At 42.5% G+C, this 24957-nt stretch overlaps 2 protein-coding genes across 9 annotated transcripts; one reads left to right on the top strand and one right to left on the bottom strand.

Annotated features, from left to right (window-relative positions):
• Positions 1-686: 686 nt before the first annotated feature.
• On the bottom strand, positions 687-24957 carry ZNF175 (zinc finger protein 175). Of its 8 annotated transcripts, none has more exons than XM_033224326.1 (7): positions 24814-24957; positions 22934-23033; positions 12628-12879; positions 8539-8665; positions 7935-8030; positions 1318-3185; positions 687-1089 (listed from the first exon to the last, which is right to left on the bottom strand). In XM_033224326.1, the coding sequence occupies exons 3-6, from the start codon at positions 12697-12699 to the stop codon at positions 1345-1347; spliced, it is 2136 nt and encodes a 711-aa protein (XP_033080217.1). In that variant the 5' UTR covers positions 12700-12879; positions 22934-23033; positions 24814-24957; the 3' UTR covers positions 687-1089; positions 1318-1344. The 8 variants fall into 8 exon arrangements, with proteins under 8 accessions (XP_033080217.1, XP_033080218.1, XP_033080216.1 ...); XM_033224327.1 differs by having other exon boundaries at positions 12628-12869; XM_033224325.1 differs by lacking the exons at positions 22934-23033; positions 24814-24957 and adding an exon at positions 14548-15363.
• Positions 21083-22396, top strand: LOC117091348 (sialic acid-binding Ig-like lectin 14). The gene is made up of 2 exons (XM_033223590.1): positions 21083-21575; positions 21688-22396. The coding sequence occupies exons 1-2, from the start codon at positions 21083-21085 to the stop codon at positions 21768-21770; spliced, it is 576 nt and encodes a 191-aa protein (XP_033079481.1). The 3' UTR covers positions 21771-22396.

The raw sequence follows: 24957 nt of genomic DNA, 5'->3' as shown, positions 1-24957 counted from the left end.
ACATAAAATAAAGCATGACTTTGTCATGTGTTCATACATGCAGTGTGGGGAAAAGAAAGAGCGATCAGACTGTTACTGTGTCTGTGTAGAAAGAAGTAGACATAAGAAACTCCATTTTGTTCTGTACTAAGAAATTCTTCTGCCTTGAGATGCTGTTAATCTGTAACCCTAGCCCCAACCCTGTGCTTGCACAGCCATGTGCTGTGTTGACTCAAGGTTTAATGGATTTAGGGCTGTGCAGGATGTGCTTTGTTAAAAATGTGTTTGAAGGCAGTATGCTTGGTAAAAGTCATCGCCATTCTCTAACCTCGAGTACCCAGGGACACAATGCACTGTGGAAGGAGGCAGGGACCTCTGCCCAGGAAAGTCAGATATTGTCCAAGGTTTCTCCCCATGTGATAGCCTGAGATATGGCCTCGTGGGAAGGCAAAGACCTGCCTGTCCCCCAGCACGACACCCGTCTGTGCTGAGAATTAGTAAAAGAGGAAGGCATCTGTCTCCTGCTTGTCCCTGGGAATGGAATGTCTCGGTGTAAAACTCGATCATACGTTCTATTTACTGAGATAGGAGAAAACTGCCTTATGGCTGGAAGTGAGACATCCTGGTGGCAATACTGCTCTTCAGTGCACTGAGATGTTTGTGTCAAGTCAAACATAAATCTGGCCTACGTGCACATCAAGGCATAGCACCTTTCCTTAAATTTATTTATTACACAGAGATCTTTGCTCACGTTTTCCTGCTGACCCTCTCCCCACCATTACCCTATAGTTCTGCCACATCCCCATCTCTGAGATAGTAGAGATAGTGATCAGTAAACACTGAGGGAACTCAGAGACCGGTGCCCGCGCGGGTCCTCCGTATGCTGAGTGCCGGTCCCTGGGCCCATTTTTCTTTCTCTATACTTTGTCTGTGTCTTATGTCTTTTCTTAGTCTCTCGTCCCATCTGATGAGAAATACCCACAGGTGTTGAGGGGCCGGCCCCCTTCATGCAGTGCATCCCTAGAGTTTATTGAAGCATGAATTCAATAACATACAATTAGACCTGATTCTGAGATTTTCTCTTCATGAAACTCAGGGAGTCTATTTCATTTTTTTTTTTTTTTTTTTTTTTTGAGACGGAGTCTCGCTCTGTCGCCCAGGCTGGAGTGCAGTGGCGCGATGCGCTGGCTCAAGCCTGTAATCCCAGCACTTTGGGAGGCCGAGGCGGGTGGATCACGAGGTCAGGAGATCGAGACCCTCCTGGCTAACACGGTGAAACCCTGTCTCTACTAAAAATACAAAAAACTAGCCGGGCGAGGTGGAGGGAGTCTATTTCATTTATGAATATGCTGATGCACTAGGATTTCATTGCTTGGTAAAGCCTTTCACAGAATAACTGCATTTGTAAGATTTGTCTCTGGTATGAGTTGTTTGGTGTTTATTGAAGTTTGACCTGTTGTTGAAGGCCTTTCCACATTCAGAACACACATAAGGTCTTTCTCCTGTGTGAATTCGCTGATGCACCTTGAGTTGTGGTTTCTTACTGAACGATTTCCCACAGTCGAGGCATTCATAAGGTTTCTCTCCCATGTGAGTTCTTTGATGGGTAATCAACTCTGATTTCTGGACAAAAGCCTTCCCACATTTGGAACAGACAAAAGGCCTCTCTCTAGTGTGTGTTACCTGATGTTTATGGAAATTCGACCTGCCGTTGAAGGCCTTCCCACATTCAGTGCACACATAGGGTTTCTCACCCGTGTGAATTCGCTGATGCTCTTTGAACTGAGACTTCGAAGTGAAGGCTTTCCCACATTCACTGCATTTGTAAGGCTTCTCTCCGGTGTGAATTCTCTGATGCATGCTCAGTATTGACTTCTGGTTGAAGGCTCTCCCACATTCACCGCATACATGGTGTCTTTCTCCAGTATGAATTTTCTGGTGTATATTCAGGTGTGACTTTTGGGTGAAGGTTTTTCCACAGTCACTGCATTCATAAGGTTTCTCCCCTGTATGAATTCGATGATGTATATCAAGCTGTGACTTGGAAATGAAGGATTTCCCACAGTTGTGGCACTGGTAAGGTTTTTCTCCCGTGTGGCTTCTTTGATGGACAATCAGGTGTGCCTTCTGGATGAAGGCCTGCCCGCATTCAATACACACATAGGACTTCTGCCCTGAGTGGATTCTCTGGTGCAAGCTGAGTGTTGACTTCTGGGTAAAGGCTTTCCCACATTCGCTGCATGCATACTGTCTCTCACCAGTATGAATTTTCTGATGTATAATGAGGGTTGAGTTTTGGGAGAAGCCTTTGCCACATTCACCGCATTCATAGAGTTTTTCTCTACTGTGAGTTCTCTGATGTCTAAAGAGAGATAACATCTGGAAAAAGGCTTTTCCACAGTCATGGCATTCATAGGGCTTCTTTCTAGTGTGTGTTTTCTGGTGCATAACCAATTCTGATCTCTGAATAAAGACCTTCCCACATTCCTTGCATATATAGGGTATATCACCTGTATGATCTGTCAGATAGACACTGAGTTTTAGTTGTGGCGTGAAGGCTTTTCCACATCTGCCACATTCATGGAGGTTTCCTACACTAGGAATTCTCTGTTGGGCAAAGAGGTGTGATTTTGGGGTGAAGTCCCTCCCACATTCAGAACATCCATCTGGTTTCTTCTGAGTATGAATTTGATGTTGCATGAGTGACTGTTTATGGCCACAGACTTTTCTACACTGATTACCTTTGCAAAATGTCTCTCCTGTATGGATATTCTTGCTGCAAGCGTGGGAAGAGCTATGGCTGAATAGCTGACCAGACCCAACAACGTCATCAAGCTGTTTTGTGTCATTGTTTTCATTCTGACCACTCACTTCTAGGTTCCGCTTCAAACTTTTTGTAAATAAGCAACATTTCTGAGGTTGTTCCTGTGAAGAAGCAAGGTGGGGCCTCGTGTGAATCATTTTCCCAGGGTCCTTATATTCACAATTGCTTTCTGTGTTCAATGTTTTCTTGTTGAAGAAAGCACTGTGACTCATGGGCTGAATTTGATTTTGCTTATCTTTCTTTGTACGGTCTGTATCCAGCCTCAGTTCTTCCAGAATGGAACACCATGAACCATCTCTTGTGAACTCACCTACCATATCCTTTTGAAATGAAGCTTTCTTAGAAATCTCCTTTTGTGGGATTTCAAGCCCAAACTCCCCTTCTAAAAGGAGAAAGAGAAGATGAAATAGACACAATGAACAGGAAAGAGGAGAAACTGTATGAAGCTGATTGACAATGAACACAAGGAAATTGCTGTCATGTAATAATGATGCTAATGACGCTGACAATGAGCAGAAACACAGAGCCCTTATTATATGGTGAGCACTCATCTACATAGCACTTAGCATGTGCCAGGCAATGGCCTACATACTCATTTAATCTGCATAATAACCTCGGGAGGTAGCCATGATGCGTGTTCCTGTTTTACAAAGAAAAGGAAGCACATAATGGTTATGTAATTGGCCAAGATCACTTTGCTAATCTGTGGGGATTGGATTTCAACAACCTGAGGCCACTTATGCAAGTGGTCTAGACACCCAGATCTAGTAGGATGAGTAGGGGATAAAACAGACAAGAGCGTTGCAGGGCAACATCTGTGGATAGCCAAGGCTTGAAGGAGGGGCTCAGGGTGTAGGTCTTCATTAGCTTTCAGAGATGAATCCTCACCAATCTGCCTGCTTTATCTTACTCGTTAGAAACAATGCCAAGTATATCGGCCCTGTACATCCTTCTGAGAACTATTAAAGCTTCACCTATCTTGACATGGCCAACCAGTGAAAAAATGACGATGCCCCAACTCTCCATGAAGCTACAATTTTTTTTCTTCTTGAACTTAGGAATATACCCAAAACCCCAGAAAGATATTCTAAAAGACTGTGTAAGCAAGCTGTACCCCAGAATGTGTTTCACCCTTGTTCCACTGAAATTAATTCTTCTCTGTTAGAACATTTGGCTTTATGCTATCAAATATGCCTTTTTTTAGTTTAGTTTTTTGTTTTGTTTTGTTTTTTGCCAAGGATAAGAGTCCCTGATCATCTTGTGCACTTTACTAGTATAGTGCACAAAACACAGCAGGTTCTCAATAAAAATAATAGTTACTAAATTTTACTATTACTTTTTCTACCAGATTGTAATACTGAGTATGACCATCACATGTAGTTTCTTTTTGCTTTCAGTCACTTAAACTGTATCCCAGACTCTTGTCCTATCAAAAAAACTCAATCATCTTTCTTTTTTTTTAAAAAAAAAGGACACTTAATCTTTATTGTTAACTTTTTCTTATTGTAGCAGAAGTGCATAATATTAAATTTACCATCTTACCCATTTTGTATTGTACAGTTCAGTAGTGCTATCTGTATTCACCCTGTTGTGCAATGGATCTCCAAAACTTTTACATCTTGCAAAACTGAAATGCTGTACCCATTAAACAATTTCCCTTCTCCCCCTGTCCCTCATGCTCTGGCAGCCACAATCTTATTCTGTCTCTATGAATTGAGTACTCAAGGTACCTCATATAGGTAGAATGATACATTTGGATTTTTTGTGTTTGGCTTATTTCACTTAGCATCATGGTAAGATTCATCCGCACTGCAACATGTTTCATAATTCCTCTTCCTTTTTAAGGTTGAATACTATTTCATCGTATGTATAGACCACATTTTGTTTACCAATTCATTGGCCAATGGACAATTCCACTTTTTGGATATTGTGAATAGTGCTGCAATGAACAAGAGTGTACAAACAGCTGTTTGGGTTCTTGCTTTCAATTCTTTTGGGTATCTACCCAGAAGTGGAGTTGCTGGATCATATAGTAATTTTATGTTTAATTTTTGAGAAATCACCATCCTGTTTTCCATAGGACTACACCGTGTTACATTCCCACCAGCAATACACAAGATTCCAGTTTCTCTATATCCTTGCCAACACTTGTTAATTCTGTTTTTTCACTAGTAGCCATTCTAATGGATGTAAAGGGATATCACACAGTGGTTTTGATTTGCATTTCCCACATAATTAGTGAGGTTGAGCATTTTTTCCTGTTATTGGCCACTTGTATATCATCTTTGAAGAAATGTCTATTCACATCCTTTTCCCACTTATTAAAACAGGTTATTTGTTTTCTATTTCATTTTTCACTCTTAAATAGCAATTTTACCCATATACGGGTGGTCATTTATTCTGGCAATCTTCCTCTGTGTCCCCAGGCAGAGATTTGAAACATTTTTAACTTCTCACTTTATTCAGGTCATAAAAATCTTGCTGAACCTGGTAACACTTAAATTACTGCCCAAAATGTTCAATGTAAACTATCAGAACTGTACTGAAAAGCTCTTCCACAACTCTCCAATGCAGCCTAACAATGCTCATTGCAAAAAAGACGTCCAATTTATTCTCAAATCCAAGCAAACTCTCATGTCCTCTATTCCCATTAAGCTTGCTTCATCTGCTTCTTTGTTTCAATGCAAAATAGCTTTGTGGACCAGTTACAGGTACTGTGTCCTTAAAATTAATTCCCAATGTCACTCCACCTCTAGGCTGACAACACTTTTTCTGAACTTCACAAGCATTTACTATCCATGCTTCCCATGTTGATACACTTACTTTTTGAGTAACTTTTCATGAAATAGACATGATTGATGCACAAAGGCTAATGCTTTTAACATTTAATGCCATTGTCTTCTCCATCCAAACACAATCTGTTCTTTTGAATTTATCTCAGCAAATATTTAAAGCATCCTTTTAAAATAATGTGAAATATTCTTTCCTGACCATTTTCAGAAAATCAATAATTTCTGTATCCTAAATACAAAAATCCTAATCCTATATCTTACATACAATGGTTTCCTCATGCTGAACATTGACATAATGAAGATTAAGTAAAGAAAGTACAAAGTAATCAGCAGACTGTATGCAAAGTGATACAGTCTATGGAGAAAACATTAAACAACATACAAAAACAATGGAGCAGAGCATGAGTGATGAAAACTATTCAGGTATATTTTTACATTGGAAATATGTGGCCATGAGGACAATGTCACTGAAAAGAGTTTGTTAATCCTACACAGTAGGAAATAACTGCATGTTTTTATCATATCTACTGAGGAAAAAAGAAAATAGCCATGTTTGGGGTAATAAAATCTGTCAGTATCTTGACTGAACTAAAAAAACTGAAATCAACATAACTGATTAGGAACAACATTGTCTAAATATGGGAAAATGGGGATCTAGTTTGTTGTAATACCACTGGGCTTAAGAAAAAGGGTCACCTTCTTCTTAATTAAAAAAAAAAACAAAACTGGTAAGAATTCCAAAATAATAAATGAGAGGACTGTGTTTCTGAGTCCAGAAACATAGAAAAATCTGACAAAATTTGTCAGGTAAGAATTTCTTACTTGGATGATGATGATTCCAATTTCTGATCTCCCAAAATTAAGAAAGTGAGTCATCTCATGGGAACTGTCCTCCATGGAGCTAAATAAGTAGCAGAACACAGTTTAAGCACAGAGACTAGAGGTACTGACATAGAAATCATTACAATAAAAATATGAGGACTGAGAGTTCAGAATGGATGGGTCCTTTAAGTCAATTCCTGTATGAAAAGATGTCCATAGCCAGGCACGGTGGCTCATGCCTGGAATCCCAGCACTTTGGGAGGCCGAGGCAGGTGGAACACCTGAGGTCGGGAATTCGAGACCAGCCTGACCAATAAGGAGAAACTTCGTCTCTATTAGAAATACAAAATTAGTCAGGCATGGTGGTGCATGCCTGTAATCCCAGCTACTCAGCAGGCTGAGGTAGGAGAATCACTCAAACTCAGGAGGCGGAGGTGGCTGTGAGCCAAGATTGTGCCATTGCACTCCAGCCTGGGCAACAAGAATGAAACTCTGTCCAGAAGAGAAGAGGGGAGGGGAGGGGAGGGGAAGGGAGTGGAGGGGAGAAAGAGGCCCATATGGAAGAACAGGGCCCCAAGCTAGAGGTGTCACAATTGGGAGGAAAAGAAGACCAATATTGATTTTCTGATGGAAAATCAATAAAATTAGGGGCAAAAAAAGAGAGAGAAAAAAAAAGGCAGAAAACTGCATGGACACAAATAGATAAATGATAAGAAAATGCAACGAACACATGAAAAAGCCAGTCAGATAACAGATGAGAGGCTCTCATTCAGTTATTAGAAAAATAACACTTCAGCAATGCAACAGGCTGGGCGTGCTGGCTCACGCCTATAATCCCAGCACTTTGGGAGGCAGATCATGAGGTCAGGAGATCGAGACCATCCTGGCTAACACGGTGAAACCCTGTCTCTACTAAAAATACAAAAATTAGCTGAGTGTGGTGGCAGACGCCTGTAGTCCCAGCTACTCAGGAGGCTGAGGCAGGAGAGTCGCTTGAACCCAGGAGGCAGAGGTTGCAGTGAGCCAAGATCATGCCACTGCACTCCAGCCTGGATGACAGAGCGAGACTCTGTCTCAAAAAAACCAAAACCAAAAACAAACACCAATAAAACAGCCCTTTCACCCATCAGCAGGGCTATAAATTCACCAATTTTGTGAATGCCAAGTGTTAGCAAGCAAGATGTGCAAATGCAAATCCTTGTGCACTGCACATGGGAGTGTGAACGGGTGCAGCCCATCAGCCCATCAGAAGAGCAATATGGTTGACTTAATCAAGTATACTTATCTCCAGGACCAGGCAATCCCATTCCTGAGTATTCACCACTGGGAAATTCTTAAGGCAGCCCCTATAGAACATTCAGAATTTATAGAATATTTACAATGTTTGATGTAGAAACTGGGAGGAGGAGGCAACCTACGGGCCATCACTGGGGGAATGGAGGGAATGGAGTAGTATGGTAGACTGGTAGTGGTTCCCTGCAAAGATATCTACATTTGCCTGGGTACAGCTTACTCACCTTGATACCTCTGATGTGAGAGTTCAGCCTCCTCCACACATGGCTCCTTTTCTTTTAGCATTCTGAAGATGACGTCTAGGTTGGGAATGTGATATCCTGTTAATTAGAAAGGATATTGGATTTGGGTGTAGCTTCTTCAGTTTTAGAGGCCATTCAGTGAAGCTTTACACTGGCTCATTAGAAAAGTCAACATGGACACAAAGTAATACTAAAAGAGGTCAGGAGATCGAGACCATCCTGGCTAACACGGTGAAACCCCGTCTCTACTAAAAAGTACAAAAAACTAGCCGGGTGAGGTGGCGGGCGCCTGTAGTCCCAGCTACTCGGGAGGCTGAGGCGGGAGAATGGCGTGAACTCGGGAGGCGGAGCTTGCAGTGAGCTGAGATCCGGCCATTGCACTCCAGCCTGGGTGACAGAGCGAGACTCCGTCTCAAAAAAAAAAAAAAAAAAAAAAAAAAAAAAGATGCCCAAAAGAAACAAACAGTCCAGGACAAAGCAAGGAAAGAGTCATGACATACTTTGATATCCCACTGCGTCCTGCAACGAAGAGGAAGGACATCTCCTCAACAGGAACCAAAAAGATTCCCAGGTCAGTTGTGCTCACCCACTGAGAAGAGGTGGCTATAGAGCTCCAACGTCACGTCCTGGTACAGGCGTCTCTGGGCAGGGTCCAGTTGCTGCCACTCCTCCCTGCTGAAGTCCACGGTCACATCCTCAAACGACAGTGATGCCTGTAACAGTGTACCCCAGCTCACTGTGAATTAGGTCATCATTGGTGAGGGGGGATGGCACATATAGGAGGAACATACTTTTAATGATTTTCACCATGATCCATCACCGAGGCTTCCCACCAAACACCTATTTCACATTTTTAGGGATTTAAAAAAATTAGAGAAATATCCTCCATCCACTGGACACCTACATTGATTTATTCATTTTTTTTTTTTTTTTCAAAAATGAGGCCAGAAATGGGTTCCCGCTAAGTCCTCTAGCTAATTTAGGAATAACCAGCATGACGCTGATGAAGCAACTACAGGTGAGGCTGTACTTCAGCTGGATCCTGGTGCTCAACATAGAATTACATAAGCTTCTACTCTTGCAGCAACTCAGAGACTTGGAAGACATATAAATACAAAAGCTCAACTATGGGGTTAAAAAGGGAACATGGTAGAAATATATGCAGAGGACACCGTTGAGGAGGGGCAAATTAGGGAAAGGCAAATTCTACCTAGCAGTAGAAGGTAATGCTACTTAGAGTTGGTGAAGCTTACACTGGAAGTAAGAACTTTGATGCAGGATGTGCGAAGGAAATCACTTTCAAGAGCATGAATAAAAGTAGAGAGGTAGGAAAATACTGTGAATTCAGGGAGAAGCAGACACCTCTGTGTAAGATAAGAGGCGACTATGTCATGTTTGGAAAGTGGTTACCATCCAAGCTCCAAGGAAGTGGGCTGGTGTCTGAATATATAATGGGTACGGATTATTTATTTTAATGAATGGATTGCCATTTCAGGATTTTAAGTGCAGGGAAGAGATATGATCATATAATATTTCAACAAGATGATCTTTCCTATAAGAACCAATATTAGGTTCATGAAAGGACTGATGATGGAAAGATCTTCATTACAGAAGTACCACAGATGATAAATGCAGCCTGAAGGACAAAACACAAACATCACTTTTACTGATCACCAATGACTGCTAAAACCATATGAAAGACTGATGGGGTCTTTATAACAGAGGAGTGGGCTGACAATATCTGAACCCAATCGTCAATTTTATCACAAGGAGAGAGATAACCAGATACTAAAGTGCACCTAATATGATGTAACAGCTACTCGAGAGAGTGAGGCAGGAGAATCGCTTGAACCCAGGAGGTGGAGGTTGCAGTGAGCTGAGATCACGCCATTGCACTCCAGCTTGAAAGACAAGAGCGAAACTCTGTCTCAAAAAAACACACACACACACACAAAGAAAACTGTCCCTGAAATAGTGAGTGTCTGCTGCCATTACCTAGTAACAAATTCAATTTATGAAGAGAGTGTGTACATACTTAGAGAAAATTGTGTAATACATTAACATGTATATAGGCAAGTAAATAATCCATAAAATTGTGTGCTCCAGGGAAAAACCTTAAGTTACATAGGCAACGAGTTATCACAGTCTATACAGGCAGCTCTGAATATAGATTGACACAGTTATAATAATAAACAAGGAATACTGACCTGATCAGAATCTGAACCAGTTCTTAGAGGAGGATGGGCAAGGAAAGCAGGTGTTGGGGGTGAAAGTATGAGGAAGTGGGTAAAAGCAAACCTTTTAATGACATGTTTCTTAATTAATTAACATGTTGATTAACAATCCAAGAGGCAGCAATATAGGCATGTCACTAAAAGATTAGGAGGTAAATGCCGAAATAATTAGCTAAAAATGTAAAATGTGATTGCCTGGGAGGAGCTGGAACTTGGGTAAAAATACAGCAAGTGACAGCACTTTTAAAAGATTACAGGCTTCACAAAACCATCTGATCCTCTTTTCTATGCTCAAATAAAACTAAAACCTACTTTCAAAGGAAAAAGTAACAAAAAGTATTTACAAACATATGCAAAAAGGACCCTAGGTTATTACTATGTAAGAACTCTCTTGGGACGTTGAGGCGGGCAGATCACAAGGTCAGGAGATCAAGACCATCTTGGCTAACACGAGGAAACCTCGTCTCTATTAAAAATACAAAAAAATTAGCCGGCGGGGGTGGTGGGCGCCTGTAGTCCCAGCTACTCGGGAGGCTGAGGCAAGAGAATGGCGTGAACCCGGGAGGTGGAGCCTGCAGTGAGCAGAGATTGCGCCACTGTACTCCATTGTGGGCTTCAGAGCAAGATTCTGTCTCAAAAAAAAAAAAGAAGAAGAGAACTCTCTAAAAATCCAAACCAAAATATAAATCAAAAGGTGAGAAAAAGTAACTCACTAAAGACAACTGACCAATAAAATTATGAAAAAAATGCTGTTTGTAAATAAAGTAATGCAAATTAAAAACTTTATTTCCATCAAATTAGAAAAGATAAAAACAACAACATAAAAATAGCACTGTCCAGAGCAGAGGGAAATACGCACCACAAAGAGAAGACAACATGAATGGTACTGGGATATATTCTGACATGAATTCAGACACTGATGGAAAATCTGAATTAGCGACAGCAGTATTGATTTAAATGACAAACTGGAAATCAGGTCAAGCAGGAAAAAAAATTTCATTGTTAAAAAAGGAAAAAAGCTTATATTGAACACGTGTCCTAAAACACTAAACTTGAAGAGGTTCTGAACATACAAGTTGACCAACATCAATGCAAATGAGAGAAACGTTTGTGCATTTGCACTGCGGTCACAAAGACTTAGATAATTTCATGTTTTAAACGCGTTTTGTTTTGTTTTGTTTTGAGACAGGGTCTCACTCTGCTGCCCGGGCTGGAGTGTAGTGTCACGATTGCAGCTCACTGCAACCTCGACCTCCCCAAGCTCAGGTGATCCTCCCACGTCAGCCTTCTGAGTAGCTGGGACTACAGGTGCATGCCACCCCACCTGGCTAATTTTTGTATTTTTGTAGAGTCTCACGTGTTGCTCAGGCTGGTCTCCAACTCCTGGGCTCAAGTGATCTGCCCGCCTTGGCCTCCCAAAGTGCTGGGATTACAGGCGTGAGTCACCGTACCCCACCTAAACTTGCATGTTTCAATTTTTCTTTGAAGAATGACTTTTAAATATTTGGGGTATTTACAATTTTGAAAATGATTTATATGTGCAATTTATTTTGTGTTAACGTTCCCTTCTTTTAATACTTTCTATTATCAAATGTTTCTAGCAGGTTGAGATGATTTTAACAGGTTACTGAAATATATGATCTTCTCACGATATACTGGTTCAGGAGAATAACACACATATTTATTATACTTTTTTAAAAAACTACATCTCTGTAAATTTGGGTATAAACCTATCACAGAACAATGGTGCACTGTTTACTACTATAGTCATATGCTATTTAAAGACTTGTGAATAAAGCATCCAGAGATACACAGAATAATTTAGGATTTCAGGAAATCTTGACTATACCAAGAATTCTGATTTCTTGTTACTAAATCCTGACTATTTCTATCTGTGGGCAATCTTGAGACACTATTTTCCAGCATTTTTTATTCACCTTTTTAAACAGGAAAAACAACATGGTCCTTAAAAGCCTGTCCTCGCTCTACCTCCCTGTGACTATTTAAACTACAAAGGAAGATTTTTCCGCACCTTATGAGAACAGAGGAAAAACGGGCCAATCCCCATGGACCCAGCAAAGAATGTGGGTGGGGACCACTTAAAATTCTTCAAAGACCCAACGGTGGAGGAAGGAGCGGAACAAGTGCTTAGAGGGAAAGCGTCAGCTTTTCCGTCCTATGACTGGGGCTTCTGATCAGACCAGGGACTACAGTTTCTTCTTTCTTGACCCAAGGCCAACCCTCTACTATTCTCCTTTATTAGCCAATTCATGGTTTCCTCTAAAACACTGATAGCCTATGAATGTGGAAACATCAGCCTTTGTGGTCCTCGCTTGACAGGAGGCTCAAGACTGACTCAGGAGCAGGGAGCCCAGAGCCTGCTGCATCCTGTGTCTGCCCTCACGTTCTGGAGAACTGTCCCCAGGGCTGCCCCTGCTTACCTCAAAAGAACCATCCTGCTCCTCTGGACCCAGGACCTGAGGCTTCTGGGATAAATTCACATCAGCAGGCATCTCCGCTCTGGAATTCTACTCTGGGTCTCTCTTGCTGACAACTCCACTTTTCCCAGGAGCCAGAAGCTGGATAAGTGTTTGGATTCTCCAACCAGGGACACTGCGGAGAGACGTGCTGGGCTATGAAGAGAGATCCTGCAGCCTCAATGAGGTGGCCTGACCGGGGGATTCTGCAGAAGCCTCGGAAAAGCAACGAGTACATGGTCACTCATTCAACATTCACTCCACAAATATTTCCTGAGGGCACTGAGGTGAAGTCACTGTGTCAGACCCTGGAGTAGGCAAAGTTCAGAAAGCCCAACTCTAGTTATTAGTCAGGGTTAAAAATAAAGACTGGGTCTGGACTAAATGATGAATTCATTGCAGCTTTGCCAACTTTTCACTGAGAGAATGTGAAAATATTACTTTAGTTATAGTTTCCAAAATGAAAATGCAGGTATTCCTCACAAGTGTTGGGAAACTCAAGCAAGATGAAGCTTGTCAAGTCCTCAGTGCCTGCTTGGCAAGTGGTAAACATGAATAAAAAAGAGATATTTGTCAATTTAATTGTCAGCTAAATATCATGGGCATTATTACACTCATTTTGGGGATGAAGATAATGAGGCTGTTACATAATTAGCCTGAAGGTTACTTAGTCTGTAAATGGAAAAACAGGGAATCAGCCCACATCTGCCTTGTTCTAAACTGTACACTGTCCCCACTATCTCATGCACCCATACATGGCCAACTTCCCGAAACACCATTTCCTCTTCCTGTTGCCTTCACAGAGCTCAGGCTGGGAGGTGGCTCTGTCTGGTGTAACTATTCTGAGCTTCTGGACTTTTCAATCCCCATCCACAACACACCACACAGACCAGCCTCTTCTGACTAGAGCTAAAACTTAAAATCACTGTCCCAATCCCCACCTTGACGCAGAACATTTGAGACACGCATCAGGGCCTCCAGTTACCATTTCTTGCCTGTCTACAATAAGTTGCCCCCACCGCACCTGAATGCAATCACTGACAGCACTGACTTTCAGAAATCCCCAATGAGTGGCCTACAGGGCTGCCAGAAAGTTCCATAATGTCTCCCAGTCACTGACATGGCCCAGGCTTCTGAAATCATTACTGCCCTGATAGCCAAGAAATGTTTCCCAGCGAGTACAATTTTCTGGTTTCCATAAAACGACAAATAATCTCCAACATAGGGGTCCAAATGAAATGCTCCAATAGGAGACCATCATCGATCTGCTCAACTGTCAATTATCGATCCTTACCATGTCCAAAGGACCCAAGAAGAGGCCAACACTGCCCCACCCACCAATCCCTGAAGGACCCCAATAGTCACTGCCTAGAAAGCAATGCAGTCACCCTCACAAATCCCCATCACTAACCCCCTATGCCTCCAGTCAACTGGCTGCCATAGGCTACTCCTGGGAACCCCACTCTACTGATTACTATAGGTCGCCCATCACTGGTCCCCTGAGAGTGTTACAATGTGATCCTCAAAGGCCTCCAGCCTCTGAAGCTCTTGGCTGCCAATCAATCACTGACTTCTCCAGTCTCAAGGAGAGTGAATCCCTTCCCTGAACGTCCTCCAGCACCATCTGCAAAGGCGCTCTTAAGACGCACGTTCGCTGTCCTCAAGTTAGCAAGTTTCGTGGACCAATATAAAATCCGGTATTAAAATACACTTGTAATGTAAGTCACAAAAATACTTATTACAAGCAGAAAATAAGCAAGAAAAGAGGGAAAATTAACCAGCTAATTATCCAACTAAAATTAGCAAAAGCCACTTACCCCACAGCACCCCTCACCCACCCCAGAAACCCCCCCATCGCTCAGCCAAAACAGGCCTGTCACTTACCTCACAGCCCCGTCTTCAGCGGAGAAATCCCTTTATCACGCACCGCCCCCCCCCCGCAACAAGCCCCTCATCACTCACCCAAAGCCGGCTTCCCCTCCCTGACCCTACAGAACCCCCACTGCTAATATTCCCAATCACTTCAGCATCCCGTAACCCGCACAGGCGTTAGATCCACTTAACAACAGAAGCGAAATGGCCGCTCTAGGCCACTTCCGGTTTGGGTTACGTTCCCGTTAGGATTTCTGCGGGCGCTACTGAACCGCGCGCATGCCCACTAACACTTTTGAAGCTACGCTCCGCCAACAGTCATCATGGCGTAAAATGGCGTACCTTTATTCCGCGGTTCATTCAACTTCAGAAACTTCGTCGGAAGGACGGCATGGCCGCACCCATACGGATTGTGATATTGGAGGCCGCCATCGTCAAAGGGCTTTTATTCCGTACAGCCAAGAAGGGCAAATGGAATGTCACAGAGTAAAAGTCTTGGGTCCCACATTGCCAGGGGACGTATTCAATACTGTGTATATATATTTCTAGAAGAAACTGACATTCTGTATTCTGAAAAATACTTTTTCTCTATATTTTCGCCTCTGATTTTTTTTTCCTGAATTGCTAAACAACTCACTGTCTTTAATAGCACTTTTGAAAATGTTATCTTTCTGAGAAATTGTATCTTTGTTATCCAACACCACTGCTCTCTATACTTGGATGAACCTATTGATGAAGTTACTTACCAAGAGACCACCTGAAGAGAGAATTTAGGGCTCTAGGGACACTTCATTTAAAGAGAGGAGAATGAAAAAAATATAATCAAGTTAAAGGAAAAAAAACACAATTACCGAGAACAATGTCAGTCAGTCCAACTGCGCAGAATTTTCAGGAAGAGGCTGTTCAATCAAATAAACAAAAATATATTCTAGAAGGTGGGAGATAGCAATCGTAAAATTTAAAAAAATGACTGATTAGTGGGAAATAGGAGGCAGGGCTGAGTGAGGATCTGAAGGTGAAGATCTGAAATGATCCTTCTTTTTTGAAAGATAATTTAAATATATTGCTTTAGCTGTTTCTGCCATTTTGTAGTTACCGATTTTACATTCTGTGTTCACAGCTTCTGCCACCCCTTCCCTACACCTAAAGCCACCATATTACTTTTAATTACTTTATACCTGATTTTTAGTCCATTGGAATTATAAAATAAGACTGTTTAGCCAATGAAGCATGTTTTTGAACATGGTTCCCCAGGAATAGTTCAGTCTTCACAATTAGTATCTGAACCTGACTTTGTTACATGAAGCATGAAACCTGCTTTTATTTTTAAAAATCAATTATATATTTACTGTAAACAAATAGTGTAAAAGCAATAAAAACCCTTCTCTTTATTGTGTGAGAAAGTGTGACATTATACTTGAGTTACTAAAAAATTCCCCGGATTTAGAACTTTTGAATTTTCTCCACTTATAAATCTGAGACTATTCTTTACTATGTCATAGGTTTTACCCTACAGCTTTGGTACATTTTCTTTTTAAAAAAGGAAAATGCAGAGAGTGAAAATTGAGATAGAAGTAGGAAACTTTAAATACAATAGCTCAGCATGTGTATATTCAGGGCAAGTGAAGGAGTCCCTCTACTGGGACATCTGTATGTCTGCAGGAAGAAGGGTAACTGCTCCTAATACTCTTAGTGGGGCAGACATACCCTAAGGTGACCCCTACTGAGTCACACCTTGTATAAATCCATCCCTTTGAGTGCAAACAGAACCTAAGATTTGCTTCTTACCAACAGAATATGGCAAAAGTTATGGGTCTCATCTCTATTATTAGATTATGATGTTAAAATCTATGGGAACTTGAACATCATCTACAAATACTGGAAATATTTCTCAGTTTCTAATTTTTACATTTCTTGCTTATTTTTCTGGTTTTACCTTGTTGGCTATAACCTCTTTAATAATGTCAAGTAATAATGGTGACAGTGGGCATCCTTGTCTTGTTGCTGATTCAAATGAGAATGCTCCTCAATTTTCCTTATTTATAGTGTGAGTTGGTATAGATTTTAATAGATATCTTTTATCATATGCATGATAATTCTAGTTGCTCCACTGCCTTATCAATACTTAGTATTATTAGTCTTTTTAATTTCATATGTTTTAGTGAGTATCTCATAGTGGTATCTTTTAGTAATTTTAATTTGCATTCCCCAGATCAAGCATTTTTTCAAATGCTGAATGTCCACTCATTTGTCCTCTTTGCTGAAGCACCTCCTGAAATCTTCCACCCATTTTTCATTGTGTTTTAAAATTATTGTGTTGTGAGAATTTTTTATATATTCTAAAAATAAGAATTTGAGAGATATACATATCACAAACATTTTTCTTCCAGTCTGTGGTTGCTTTTTTTTTATTTCATCTAATCTTTAGAAGTTAAAAAATTTGATTAGGACATTCTAGAAGAGTTTTTTAAGATTGGAGTTGGCTATTCCTCAAGAAGACAGACAAAACTTTCTGACTATGAATCTTCATATATCTTGTGTAGATAAAAGTCAAAAAAGAGAAAGAGAATTCTGTCTCTTGAAACTTAAATAAAGTGCTTCAAAATTAAAATGCTTCAAAAAATAAAGACAAAAAATCTTGTGCAGATGAAAGTCAAAAAAGAAAAAGAAAAACAATTCTGGTTCTTGAAACTTAAAGTACTTCAAAATTAAAGTGCTTCAAAAAATAAAGACAACTGATTGCAACTTATGAGGACTTCAGAATTTCAAATGCTTTGCTTTAAACTATGCCAAGAACTCTCATCCTGACCAACTTCAAACCAATCTACTGCCTGCATGACTCAACACCTTGTTAAATAATGATCTCAACAAGATGCCTGCACTCAAAATCTCTGATACCAATTGTGCCTATTTTTTTTTTCTGGAAATCAAAGAAAGTAAACAACCAAGAACATTAAAAGAAACTTCACCCCAAAAATACAGTATTGAATAGAACATTCTATATACAGAAATGAAACTGTTTATCACCTTCATTTATAGCTAAGGATAAATGCTCACCCACTGACTAAAATGACCCTTTTCTTTCATATATCTCATTTTAAGCAAACCTATTCTAAGATGTCTGGTAAAAAGAGGCTTCATCATTCTGAGATATAGGATTAGGAAACAAAATGCAAATTAACAGTTGTGATTTGCATCACAAGAAATTGGATGCTAAGGAAATGTGCTGAAGTTTTCCCGAAGTTCAATTATTGATCTGTTCAAATGGATCCAATATTAAGATTCTAAGAATATCATTCTCATTCATTCATATTCTGATATTGCATCTTTCTCAGAAGCAGAGGAAGAGGAGCCCTTGGAAATTGCATGTGGCCTGAAGACAAACTTTGGGCAAGTCTATGAAAGTGAGATTCTTAGTCTGCTTAGGGTTTATGTGGGAAAATGTTTGAGAGCTTTGCCTGGAGGAATGAAGGTCGCTGACAGGTTTTAATCAGGGATGTGATCTCCTTCATTTTGGTGCCCGGAATGACTATCCAAACTGCCAATTAACAAAACTGGAAAAATTAATAATTCCTGAAGCTAGAGAGGCAATGGTTACTCTCATTCGAGACTGGGGAAATGGACACTGTTTCAGCCATTTTCTCAAACTCCTGGCCTCAAGCAATCCTTCCATCTGGGTCTCCCAAAGTGCTAGGATTACAGGTGTGAGCCACTGTGCATGGCCTGTTACAGCCATTTTTGAAAGCAGTTTGGAAATATCCATCATTGTCTTGCAAACATATTACTTTCCGTTGAAAAGGTGATCCAGTTTCTGCTAAAAATATCTTCTAAGGAAATAATCAGAAATTATATTTTTACACAACTCACATTTGTAGCTTGAAGTCAGTCATGATGGAAGTGTTTACACTGCAGAAATTGGCAAATACCATCCATCAAGTCTTCATTTATCATTTTATTGATTGTCTACACTTGATATAGTGATGGATAAAATGTTAATAATGCAACTTAGAGAATGCTAATATCTGCAGTCATTACATTGTAAATAGCACAAAAATTCAGGAAATATTCTTCTAATGTAGATATTCCAAACCTCTTATCTGATTCAGCAAAGAGTTTACTCCTGTCATTGACAGAAGAATAAAATCCCACCGTACATCTCACTATTTCTGTTTCATCTTACTCCTTAAAGTAAATGAAAATATCAACCAACATTCATAACTACACAGTGTACTGTTCATCAATTGCCATTGTAAATTAGCTAAAGTCACAAAAGTTCAGAAAAATCACTGAAAGCATTCTGTAAGAATCAGTTGACTATGTGGAATTTACAATAAAAAGTATAGTACATTTTATTATTCTTTAAAAGTTATGTGCTGCAGGGAGACGAAGGCCCGTGGGATGTGACCAACTCAGCATTCCACTGGAGGCTATATGATCAAACAGCAAACTGTTTATCATGAATGCAGGATGTGGGCAAACTCACGACTACTCCCGCTGCCAGAAGGTTTGCTGAGGGCAATCGCTTCCTGGCGCCAAGCTCCTTGAAGTTATCTACTGGGACATCTAGAGAATGCAGTCTTGCAAGCCTACTCTGGACCAAGCAGCTGACCTCTTCTTCCACCCCATTTCTCACTATCTCTTTTGCCTAATAAATACAGAGGGCTGTGTAAAGCTCAGGGCCCTTGTCCACTAGAGGCAAGGTGCCCCCTGACCCCTTCTTTCAAATATACTCTTTTGTCTCTTGTCTTTTATTTCCACGTTGGCCCCACTTTGTTCAGTCCCCCTAGGTCCATGAAGGTTACGTAATGGCACCCCGAATAGTGACAGGATTGGGTGCTCAACAGTGTGCTACACATACTTTATATCAGTAAAATTTATCATGAATATGTATTTTTTGGAAATCCAGTTGTTAAATATTTCTTAGCACACTTCTGCCCCAATTTCATATCTCTCTTGAATAAAGAATAGCCTTCATGGGTGGAGGAAGAAGGAGTGGGGAGGAGAAAGGCTATTCTACTGGGATCTTTCTCACTCACCCCGACACCAGGTGTTATCCACCAGCATAGGCTGAGGGGTGCTCTTGGGAACATCAACTCCGTGGGACTGCTAGTCTGCCCTTAAGCCGGTTGAATGTGGAACACCAAGTTGCCTATGCTCACAGTGAAGAGTTAATTTGCACATATGGGAATAGTAAATGCGAATTACGTTATGAGTGGGGAATTAATATTTTCTATAGTTTTTAACATCCTGAGCCCCAAATATCAGAAGTGCCAGTCAGACTCCTCAGGGGTTGAGGGAGGAATTTGTACATTCACCCGTTAGGGCCAGCCCCTTTACTGGATCCTGTTATAGCAGCCAGCAAACCTCTTCATCTACTCTCGTCCTAGAAACCATAGCTCCACTGTCACTAGCAGGATTGGTTCTCTGTCATCCCATGTCTTCTTGGGTAGGAGGGGTCTTGATGTGGTCATTTTTCTTTACCCTTGATGCCATTTCTGAAACAGGTCAATGTGATGCCATGTCTGGGACAGGTCAAAGGTGCTCAATACGTGTCAAATGGATGGGTAGCTGACATCCAGACTTAGGTAGGAGAGGGCAGATGAGGGTGTTAGGTTGAAACTCATTTAGGATCAAGCTAAACACACATTATCTGGCCCAGGAAGATCATGTGCTCATAACCAGAAGTGGACTCTGGCTTCATGTAACCACAAGCCAGATAGTTTTCTGAAAGGCAGCCCACAGGCCAGATGTCTACTGGGAGGAGGCAGGATGAGGAAGGGAGATGTTGTGGTCTTAGTGGAGTGGGGACTGGGTAAAGCACGGAGGAGGGGTGTCAGGAGCTGCTGCAACAGCCTGCAAAGAGAAAGAAGAAATCCAAGGGATAGGAGAGCAGGGGGTCAGGGCAGTGAGAGCAGTAAATGGCAATGCTTCCTGGGTTCTTTCTGGAAGAAAAAAGCCCCACAGCAAAGGCAGAGCTCACATGGAAACCCAAGAAAGGTCTGTGAGGCAAGCCCAGGCTCCTCTCTGAATCCAAACAAGCATCAGAAAGCAGCAAATATCTCACCTAAGTCAGGGACTCCATTCATGGCCCCCAAGCTTCAACCCTAGCACCATGGGTTTTCCTGCTCAGAAAACTTCGAGAGCTCAGCCAGGGCTTCCCAAGGCTCCCAGCATGCCCAAATCTGAGGATGAGCATGGAATAGGAGGAATCAGTCCCAGGTGGGACTCAGCTTCCAGCATCTCCTTCCCTGCACGGTGGGAGAATGTCCCCAAATCCACAGCTCTCCTGAGGGAAGGTGAAGAATTTGCTTCAGGGGACATAATCTGAGGTCTGAGTGGGGAAGCAAAAGGAAGAAAGTCCCCTGCTAGGGTGTGATTGGCCCTGCGGTGAATAGGCCTCAGCCTTCACTTCCCCAAAAGTGGTTTGGGTGTTTCTGTTGGAGGGAAGGGTTTGAGGCAAAAACTCAAAATAGATACCAGGTGTCTGCTGTGAAGGGCTCCTCAGGTGGTCTGAAGGGGGCTCTAAACAGCCCCTCCAGTCTCAGAGATGCCATCCCTGCTGTCACTGCTGGTGTGGGGAGGTGAGGGGGCTGGGCAGAGTCGGGAGGGTTGGCTGGAGCTCAATGTTACAAGCCTAAATGCTGGGATCTCCACAGGCTCCGTAGAGGACCACATGGGGTATGAGCTGCAGATTCCAGAGCTGGTGACAGTGCAGGAGGGCCTGTGTGTCCTGGTGCCCTGCTCCTTCTCCTACCCCAGTGACAGATGGAGTCACCTAGACCCACTCTACGTCTTCTGGTTCCAGAAAGGGGACAATGAACACTGGGATCCTCCCGTGGCCACAAACAAACCCGGCCAGAAGCTGCAAGAGAGAAGCCAGGACCATTTCCATTTCCTCGGGGACCCTCAGACCAACAACTGTTCCCTGAGCATCAGAGACACCAGGAGGAAAGATGGTAGAGTGTATTTCTTTTGGTTGAAGAGGGGTCCTGTTGTGAATTTCAGCTTCAAGCAAAAGACACTGTCTTTGAATGTGACAGGTAGGGGTGCCTGTGTCCAGGAGCCTAGGGCTCAGATGAGGGAGCCATCCCTGGGGCCAGGACAGAGGCCGCTTCTGAGGTTACACCCTGAAAATCCCCTCTCTGTGTCCAGGTCTCTGCCTCTCTCCCTCCCAGCCCTCACCCAGACACCTGACATCCAAGTCCCAGCAACTCTGGAATCTGGCCATCCTGTGAACCTGACCTGCTACGTGTCAGCAGCCTGTAAAAGCAGGAAGCCTCTCACCTTTTCCTGGATATGGGGAACTGTCATTTCCTTGGGCCCTGGGATACCTCAATTCTCAGAGATCACCATCATCCCACATCCCTGGAGCCACGGCTCCAATATCACCTGCCAAGTGACTTTCCCAAGGTTTAATGTGACCGCAGAGATGACCATCCAACTCAAAGTCTCCTGTGAGTCTGAGTTATTTTGGGCAGTGGCCATGGGAAGAGAGTCAGGGCATGGGATACTTGGAGTGGGGTCCTGGATTCTGGGCAGGGGAAGGGACCAAAAGGATGCTCCCCTAACTCTCAAAACTGAAGAGGGATGTGTCATCTTTTGAATTCAGATGCTCCACAGAACCTGACCATGTGTCTTCCATGGAAACAACACAGGTAGGAGACAAACTCTCCTTTCCAAGACTGTGATTAGGGTGGGAGGGCACCTCCAACACCTCAGAATAGAGTCTAAGTCTCAGAGCTTGCACGACAGGAGGGCTGAGATCAGGAATTCCAGCACAGGTGCCAGAAGACTTCCTAAATCTAAATCCTCTGTCCCCCGTTTCAGCCCCAGGGAACACTCCCTAATCTCACCACGATGACAAAGACTTTCTTACTGTCAAATCTTCTTCTTTTTTTTTTTTTTTTTGAGATGGAGTCGTGCTCCGTCATCAAGCTGGAGTGCAATGGTGCGAACTTGGCTCGCTGCAACCTTCGCCTCCTGGGTTCAAGCAATTCTCCTGCCTAAGCCTCCCAAGTAGCTGGGACTACTGGTGCAAGCCACCAACACTTGGCTAATTTTTGGATTTTTTTGTAGAGACGAGGAATCACCATGTTGCCCAGGTTGGTCTCAAACTCCTGAGCTCAAAGCGATCTGCTGGCCTCAGCCTCCCAAAGTGATGGTATTACAAGCATGAGCCACTGTGTCCGGCCTGGCAGCTTTCTAGAACTTCTCAGTTCTTTCACCAACACTAACAGAACCAAATCTGAGAATCAGATGTTGCCTTCCTGCCTCTTCATTCAGCCTCTCCTCTCTACTTTCAACAATTTTAATTTAAGAATTTTTCCCAGGCAATATATTCACATGATCTCATAAAGAAAAGACATAAGTGGGCATGTACAGAATGCACCTGTCTCACCTCTGCCCTCCAGTTTCTTAGTTTGCTTCCTCTGAGGCCTCCATTGTAAACTGTTTTGGATACATTCATCCAGAGATGTCTTATGCATGTGTATCTTCATCTAGAAGTAAATATAAAAATTTCATGTGAGCATGCTTTTTTACACACAAAACATCCTTGATACACTGTTCTGCACCCTTTTTTTTTTTTTTTTTTTTTTTTTTTGAGATGGAGTCTCACTGTGACACCCAGGCTGGAGTGCAATGGCACTATCTCGGCTCACTGCAACCTCCGCCTCCCAGATCCAAGTGATTCTCCTGCCTCAGCCTCCCGAGCAGCTGGAATTACGGGCACCCGTGACTACACCTGGATAATTTCTGTATTTTTAGTGGAGATCCCAGATCGGGATCCTATCTAGTCAGACTCCTCTGCGCAGCACAGTCATTCCTAAACCAGGGACACAGCCCTGCTTCAGCACCAGGGACAGCGCCACCTCCGCTGCCTGGGGCTCGCCAGGACCAAAATGTGTCTGGATGTGCAGCGAAAGCCGCCTGCCTCTTTAGGCAGGCCCTGATGGGAGACTTGGGAGAAGACTAGCAGGATAGGAAAACCTCCCAGTCTGGGTCTGCCCTTCTCGGGCTCTCGGTCATGCCCAGGAGATGGGGCTTTAGATCACTCAGAAAGGGACTCTGCGCATATCCTTGGTTTCTTGCCTCTCAGGACAGACTCCACCCCCAGGGCCTTCAGGAATCCCTGTCTAATTGTGATAAACTCCCATCGCCTCCCCCCATCCCTTCTCCTCCTTTTCTTCCTCCTCCTCCTCTTCCTCCTCCTTATCCTTCTCTCTCTCTCCCTCTCTCCTGCCCCTTTCTCTCCCTCTTCCCTGCTTCTTCCTCTCTATCTCAATCTATGTCTCTTTTCACCTTCTTCCCCTTTCCCCTCTTCTGTCTCTCTCTCCCCCTCTCCCTCTTTCCTGCCTCTCCCTCTCTTTATGTCTCACCTGTTTCTATTCCCTTTCTTTCCCCCTTTGCCTTGTCTGAGGGCAAAGGGAGTGTTCCTGTTGAAGGAAAACTTTCTCTCTCTCTCTCTCTCTTCCCCTCTCCCTCTCTTCCTCTTCTCTCTTTTTCTCTCTCTCTCCTTCTCTCTCTGTCTCAATCTGTTTCTCTTCCCCTCCCCCTCTCCTTCCCTACTCCTCTCACCTCCGTCTTCGACTGGTACTGGTACCTAAATGGAGCTCTGAAGGACAAAGAACAAGACTCATGGTCCTTTACAGTCTTTAGCTCTGTGCCCAATCCTGAAAGATTTTACATATATATATATACACACACACACACACATATATAATATATGTCATACATCATATTAATATATATTATGTCATATATCATATATACATATATTATATATCATATACCATATATACAAATATTATATATGTCATATATCATATATTATATACACATATATTATATATATCATATATCATATAAAAAATATATATTATGTATATATACTTCAGGATCTGTAGGCTAAATGGAGGAACAGAATATCAGGAGGCTGATGGAAGTATGGTCTTTGGAAGCGATGGAAGACATTCAAAGTGTTTAGGCACACAAGGGATCTTAGATTGAAAAAAGAGTCCTGTGAGCTTAGAGATGGGGAACTGTCCATGGGAGACCTAGCAGGCTATTCACTTCAAGAGAGAGAGAGGCCAGGAGAGGCCAATTTGGTGGTCACCCCACAGAGGGGAGGAGTTGTAGAGGCTGGAGAACTGTGGAACTGTGGAAAAGTCAAAGGGAAGAGACTGTGTACGTACATGTGGAGGCAGGGCCCACAGGAAGTGGGAGGAGGAACAGAGACCCAGGGCTCTGTCTGCCTCACCCTGAACCCGAAGAGCTCACCTAAGTCTGGAGCTGGAGCTGGAGCCAGGGCTGGAACTGAGGACAGAGAGGGTTCCATTTTAGGAGAGTCTCAGTCTCACCCTCCTACGACCCTATGCAAGGGGCTCCAAGAAAAGCACCTGGGGAAAATAGACTCATAAACTC

Source organism: Trachypithecus francoisi, unplaced genomic scaffold (assembly GCF_009764315.1).
Source record: "Trachypithecus francoisi isolate TF-2019V2 unplaced genomic scaffold, Tfra_2.0 Lachesis_group12, whole genome shotgun sequence".
In the NCBI taxonomy this organism is placed as follows: domain Eukaryota; kingdom Metazoa; phylum Chordata; class Mammalia; order Primates; family Cercopithecidae; genus Trachypithecus; species Trachypithecus francoisi.
Note: the sequence above shows the minus strand (reverse complement) of the source record. Positions and strands in the feature narration are given on the sequence as shown.